Raw genomic sequence first — 7,058 nt, forward strand, 5'->3', positions numbered from 1 at the left:
GGAGGGCCCTCCCATTTTACATTCCTGACCCCAAATTATTTAATTCGTTTAATTATAAATAAACTGTGAACTTTAATGCTAGGATGTATGTGATGTCAGATAGTAATATAAGAGTAATACATGAAAAACAGGTATGAAATACTATATGACACTAAAACGAGAATACAGTTTAAAAGGGGAGTGATTTGTAAAATATTCATAAAGAAAAAGTAAATCTGTTTGCATTTCTGTTTCATATGGTGTTGAGAGATGTATCCATAGATCTCTTCATTTTGCTCTCAAAGTGCACCAGATTGATGCTTTTAACTTCAATATTTAAAAAAAAAATCTCATGCCCCCGGACCCCCTTAGCGGAGGTGAGCTCCACCCCCAACCAAGCGGCAAACTCTGGGGAAGAGCCGGGACGCCAATACGGAAGTGCCACACACTGCAGTTCATCTAGTGGCCAGTAGGAACAGTCTGCAGAAGGGAGCAATTTCCATAGACCCCAATGTTAAAATGCCCAACTTTACAGCAGAAATAAACATGTTTACATCGTGGTTCAAAAAACCATATTCTCTGTATAGTTAGATCCCCCCTTCATGAATATGGATTGTGGGGGTGAATTTTTTCTCAACTCATCTGTTTAATTAATATTAAGCCTTAAAGTTATGCATATATTAGGGCGTGGTCCCACAGTTCTGTCAAGTGACTGCTGCTGTTAGCTTCTTGTCTCTCTGCTAGCTGCTCCGCGAAGCTACAGGAACTCTACTCAGTTCATCCAGGGAACACAACTTGAAGCCGGCCGTGGTTGTTTGTTCTTCATGCTTATATTTCGGACTATTGCGACTCGCTCTGCGGTTAAAACAGACGGTGCATGAATGTGGTTTTGCGGTAAGCGGAATTCGAGTACTTTATTTAAATCTCTGGCACCGATACTGGCCGCGGCACATGACGGTTTTGTGTGCCCTCCCATGAAAATCATATGCCCTCTCTGTAGATTTGTTCTGGCGCAATATAAATCTTATTTGTCAGGGGTATGCTCAATACTTCTAAACCCATACATTTTCAACAAAACGTTACTATTTTAAATACTTTTGCATTTCTCCCACTGTGCAGGCCCATTCATCCCTGTGAGTCTGGGACCAGTCCGGAAGTTTCTAACTGTGTTGATGTTTAGTAAAAATGCAGATGTTTAGAACATTTTAAGACTTGGATAAGTGTGCACAAGCTGTATACACATTTATAAGTAGATGTTTTGAAATAGTTTTGCTGTTGTTAAACACAGCTCCCATTTTCTTCCATTCATCAAGACTTTGCTCTATGTTTGGATTGTTGGTTTACAGGGGAGACAGGCGAGAAGCAAACGTCTCTTTCTTCTTGGATACTAACTAACATGTGGTGGGTTATTACAAATGGTCATTTTGTGAGGAAAATATTCCTTTTCTTTTTTTTCGTGGTTTTTAAAGCCTTTAATCAATATCATGCTGTATTTTAACTGTGATTATTCACAACCTTTCCTTCAGGGTGCAGTTTGACATACTTGATGCAGTGAGCAGCAGTGAGGACCCAGTCAGAAGAGATGAGGGTCCCTCCACAGACGTGCCTCCAGCGCCCACTGCCGTCCGACTGAAGAGAGATCTGAGCACAGCAGAGAGAGGGGACAAGTGTGCATTAATACACGCATAATGACTCTTCAACAAGCTACACATTCATTTAATCTCTCCACCCTCTATGTCTTCTCTGGAGGAGAACTTATTATCAGGAATTCAGCACAACAAAAAAAAGATTCATAGTGTACATTTGTAAATATGGTGTCACTTTTGTATCTGTAGTGGTAATAATTTAGTTTTTTCTATGTTCTGTAGTTGTCAGAGTGAACGTTTTTTAATATTTATTCCGTTCTTTACCTGCCAGGGCCAGCTGTGAGGCCTGACGTCCTCTCCTGCCACCACCCTGCTCAGCACAGGGGGGAAGGTGGGGAGGCCACATCCGTAGGCTGGGACAAGGTGAGGAAGGTTTATTGTGATTCTCGCACCAGGCTAAACATGTCGAGTAGGTGATTATATATTTTGGATTAATTATAGTCGAGAATTTACTTCAGTTAAGGTTTGGTGATTCTTAAACAATTCACATTTTTGAAATCATTAATATTTCAACTCTATTCCACATTTGATATAAAAGAAAAGGCACATGTCAACAACACTCTGTTATCTGCATTGTACATTATGTCCCTTTTGAAACATACATAATGATAAGGGACTATTCACTTAGATTCTGCTACAGAAAATGAGTAATTTATCTTAGAGAATTAAAACTGTCTTACCGCTAGCTACCAAAAAAGCGAAGACCACCAGTCTTCTCATGACTGTAGGGTGTGTGTGGACTTAAAACTTGTGCTAAAAACAGGCGTGCATTTATACTGAATGTTAGCAACTTTTGGATAACCTGGGTGTCACACACATGCAGAAAGTCAAACAAGCGGTGGAGTCTGATAACACAGCATGTGGTTACCGAATGGATTTTCCCAGCACTAGCCTTGTTTGGAAACATTGGATGCGTTGTACTTTTTAAGTATACTGTTTTATACACTGTATGTCAAAATAAAAGTACATTTAGATCCAGGCAAAAACTGTACAAAACATAAAAGAAGACACTATATTTGATTTATATTTCCACATTTTATTTTTATTTTACATGGCTCTGATGCCAAAAGCTTGTCCTCTCAATAGGCCACCATTTTCTGTGGAAGAAATTATAGATGTGTTAGATTTAGTGCAGAGTGATGTTGTAAGCAAAAAATACTTACGTAGGATTATTAAATTGATCCAGATTCTTTCTAATATGTATACAAAATATATTATAGCACATACGACAGTATATGAACCCAGAAGATATTCACTGACAGTAAAATAAAAACAGATAATCTTGAAAAAAAATTAAGAAAAAGTTAATAATAGTAAAAATATATGATAGTAAATACAAACAATTGTTCAACTAATCTTTTTGCTTTAGTGGGAGTGTCGGAGCTTACAGAGCTGATCCAGTCGATGTAGGAGCTGACTCGGGTGAACACGGTGGGCTTCTTGGGGAAATTGCAGCTGAGCCCGGATCCGAAGCTGACGATGCCCTGGACCTCCCAGGCTCCATCAGTCCTCCTGCAGTTCAGAGGGCCGCCGGAGTCCCCCTGAGTCATGTGAGAGGAAACATATGATGCAAACTCCACAATTAACACTGACGTCTTGTCCTAGAAAGACACTCGGTGACTGTTCTTGGTGTTTACATCTAACGTTACTGATGATAACTTACAGACATTTCTATTCATATAATCTTAGACATTTTAACTGAATCACTTTATCTGAAATACTGGATGTTGTTGACACAAAAGAAACATTTGAGGAGAAACAGTTTTAAGAGTTTTGGATAAATAGAATACAGTATCATAGGAAGAATCTCAGATAAAGGACTCAAATAAAAAAAAATAAGGGTACCGACTGTTATCCCATGTACTGGATGTGTTACAGCTATTAATTATCTGTAGATTTTCTAGATTAAACAATGAAATGTCCATGATTTGGTAGAAAAAGCCAAACATAATTTCCTGACACTGTCAAATCCAAGTTGATACGTTTGAAAAGCTTTTCAATAGTTGAGTTTGACCAACAGTCACCAAAACACATTTGAATCATCATTTAAAAAATACAGCATTTACAGATTAAAGAAACATCAGTGTCCATTTTACTGATGTTGGAATGGTGCTTTAATACAATGTGTCATATTGTGTTGTTTTACACTCACATTGCAGCCAGACACAACTCCATCTCCACCGGCACACACCATGGTCTCCTTCACCTGAGTCCCCCACCAGTCAGACTTGGTGCAGGTGGCGTGGTCCACCACAGGCAGGAGGGCCTGCTGCAGGATGTCAGCGATGGGACCCCCGGCTGTGAGGGGCAGAGATGCTCAATACCTCAACTTCATCTCAGGTAAAACACTGGTGAGAAACTTTGGGCAAACAAATAATTTCTCTCCACCGTTTAACCATGGATAAAAATAAATACATATACTACAAACACCAGATCTTTTTCTTATCAATATATATTATCAATCAACATTACTTTTGTAGTGCCGGAAAATGTAGGCTTAAATACTAATATGTACACTAACCTTTATACACTAAACAAGCTGTTGGTATAATAAATAGTAGGATTTATTTGATTATATTTATTGTTATACTAAGTGTAATCTGCCTAATAATTATAAATTAATGCTATATCGTCCTCATACACTTTACACTAACCTTAATTCCTACAACCTGTTACTCCTCATCCAGTGATATTTCAAGTGATCAATTAAATAAATATTTTAATATATTTTGTCTCAAAGAAAGGAAGGAGATGGGCACTAACTGTAGACGCGACCCCATCCAGTGACGTAGCAGGGCTCGTCATGGGGGAGGGTGAAGCCAGCAGCAGGCAGGCAGGCAGCCATGATGCTGCCAGAGGAGGAGACAGGGGACTCCAGCTTGATCAGGGCGATGTCGTTACTGGGGAGGAGACATAAGTTAGGATTCGTTCTTACTGTACATACGTTTTCAAATAAGTGTCATAACTCATAGCCACAACCTAAATGAAATGTTATTTATTTACCGGATGAAGAAGGGGTTCCACTTCTCATGCACAACAATGTTAGAGGTGCCCATGAACACAGCGCTCTGCTCTGTCTCTATCAGGTTGTGCTTTCCCATGGCCACTCTGTACTCCCTGCCACTGCTGCAAGTTGACAGAGAGAAGAATATGAAGCAGGGATGAATAGGCTTTGAGATCATCTTAAAAAAATTACATATTCTAATGATTTTCTTTAGTAAATGTAAAACACAATCATTAGGCAAACAGGAATTGTATATGGAAACAAGCATTTTAATCTACTGTTAAGTGAAAAAAATAATCATTCACCCATCAGCTAGTAATCTGCTCAATTAGTGTCCTATATAACTAAATTATGTTCTAAATTTGGTCGCTAGATTTTAAGAATTTCTTAGATAAAGTGAAACTGTATTGAAAACATATTTAATAACTTGAACGCATGAAGAGTTTTGGTCTCCACTGTTTCATACCTGATGCAGTGAGCAGCAGTGAGGACCCACTGGTCTGAGATCAGAGTGCCTCCACAGGTGTGCCTCCACTCGCCCTGTCTGTTGTACTGCAGGGAAATCTAAAACACACATATGAACATCATATCATCAGCTTTCTTTACGTTTTCTTTGAAGGTAATACTCCATTAAATGCACACTGACTTCCAAATGTTAATTTATTTTTGACTGAACATTTCCTGACTGTAATTCTGGTTTGATTATTTATTCATCTTTTTGTTTTTGTATTCCTTTTTTCAAACACATTTCCCTTTTTGTTGTCTTTTAAACATTACTTTCGTGCATTTCTTCTCTTTATGGACAACACTGCGAATTGGCAGTGTCTTTAAAGGATGCTACACAAATTGCCTTGCCTCTTTCAAAATTTGACAATTCTTAACACATACTTTATATCTTTACTATAAACCTTTAATTTACTTAACTCTTATCAAGTCAATAGTCTAAAATAAATATATTTCAGACAGTTATCTTTTCTGAGCATGTTTTACCTGCCAGGGCCAGCTGTTAGGCCTGACATCCTCTCCCCCAACCACCCTGCTTACCACAGGGGCGATGGTTGGCTGGCCGCACCCGTAGGCTGAAACACACACATACGCTCTCTTAAAACCAAACTGTTAATCTGCATTGCGTTTAAAAAAAGAACACTGCAAACTGTATGTCAGACAGATGGCTGTAACAATGCTGTGTGTGAAAGATTCTTACCACCAGCAACAAAGAGAGCAAGCACCACAAACTTCATCATGTCTGAATATACAGTTTGCCTTTTAATATGTGACATATTTATGCAGTTCATGGTGTTATGCAACTTACAAAACTGGATCAAATTCCTGGAAAATTTCCCAGGGGCGGTTGGGGCTGTGAGATAGAGTGGTCGTCTGCCAAGGTTGGTTGGTGGTTCGATTCCCAGCACCAATAGTCAACATGTCGATGTTTACTTGGGCAAGATACTTAACCCCAAATGGCTCCAGATGGCATGGCCAACGGTGTGTGTGAATTTTAGCTTTTCTGAGCAGGTGGCACTTTGTATGGCAGCTTCTGCCTCTCTATAAATGTGTAAGAATGGGTGATGCTGCCTCGTAGACTTAAAAGCACCTTGAGGGGCCGTAAAGACTGGAAATATAATGTAGCCCATTTACCATTCAACATTACCTTTCGATACTGGAGGAGAGAACAGCACCAACAACAAAACAGCAAGAAATTACCAGAATTAGTAGGCCAAGGCCGAACCGTCCTGAAGTTATGTTTAATTTTAGGTTTGTTGAACAAGTCAGGGAAATTGAGAGTTTTTTGTTTTTACCATCAACAGTTGACACAAAGAGCCTTACTTTATATCAAGTATAGTCCCCCTACTCTGAGTTCCCTAACAAATACAATATGCCTCCTACAGTAGATTCAATTTCCTGTGAATGTAATGGCGCATTTCCACTACAGGTCCTCGCTCGGCCTTGCTCTGTATGGCTAGGCCTCTTTAGGCCTTGTTAGGACTGGTTCACTTTATGCTGCGTTTCCATTACAGTTTAGTAGCTGGGGCAGTAACTATAGTAACGCAGTGTAGGCGGAGCCGTGACGTCATCTTCAATGAGAACCACAGAAAAACAACATCAGCCGTTAGCTGTTAGCCCTCAGAGCTCACATCTCCTCATATCTGTTCAGAAACTAGACAAAAGTTAAACAAGTACAAACCACAGACTGTCTGTGTAATGGACGAATACAGTCGCTGGTTTATTTATGTCTGTATAGGCCGTTGTTGTGAGTGTGGACGGTCGGAGCATATACTGCGTTAGCTTAGCCGATCTCCATTTAGAAAACACGTATTTTAAAAGGTGTTTTGCCTGTCGTCTGTCTGCAGACTTGTCAAAGCATTAATTCATGGTTTTTACAAACAGGTATCAGTATGTTGTTACTTCGGCATAATTTTTGAAACGTG

At 39.4% G+C, this 7,058-nt stretch overlaps 1 protein-coding gene and 1 long non-coding RNA gene across 3 annotated transcripts; one reads left to right on the forward strand and one right to left on the reverse strand.

Moving 5' to 3' along the window:
• The first annotated feature begins 1,323 nt into the window (after positions 1-1,323).
• Positions 1,324-3,069, forward strand: LOC104944187 (uncharacterized). 2 transcript variants are annotated; one of them, XR_798200.1, is made up of 4 exons: positions 1,324-1,380; positions 1,506-1,646; positions 1,897-1,988; positions 2,995-3,069. It is a non-coding gene; the product is annotated as an uncharacterized lncRNA (long non-coding RNA). The 2 variants fall into 2 exon arrangements; XR_798199.1 differs by lacking the exon at positions 1,324-1,380 and having other exon boundaries at positions 1,505-1,646.
• LOC104944186 (chymotrypsin-C-like) lies at positions 2,653-5,873 on the reverse strand. The gene is made up of 8 exons (XM_010769692.1): positions 5,834-5,873; positions 5,620-5,708; positions 5,096-5,193; positions 4,629-4,751; positions 4,389-4,525; positions 3,778-3,923; positions 3,014-3,166; positions 2,653-2,722 (listed from the first exon to the last, which is right to left on the reverse strand). The coding sequence occupies exons 1-8, from the start codon at positions 5,871-5,873 to the stop codon at positions 2,705-2,707; spliced, it is 804 nt and encodes a 267-aa protein (XP_010767994.1). The 3' UTR covers positions 2,653-2,704.
• Positions 5,874-7,058: the final 1,185 nt, after the last annotated feature.

This window comes from Notothenia coriiceps, unplaced genomic scaffold, assembly GCF_000735185.1.
Source record: "Notothenia coriiceps isolate Sejong01 unplaced genomic scaffold, NC01 NC01_scaffold00007611, whole genome shotgun sequence".
In the NCBI taxonomy this organism is placed as follows: domain Eukaryota; kingdom Metazoa; phylum Chordata; class Actinopteri; order Perciformes; family Nototheniidae; genus Notothenia; species Notothenia coriiceps.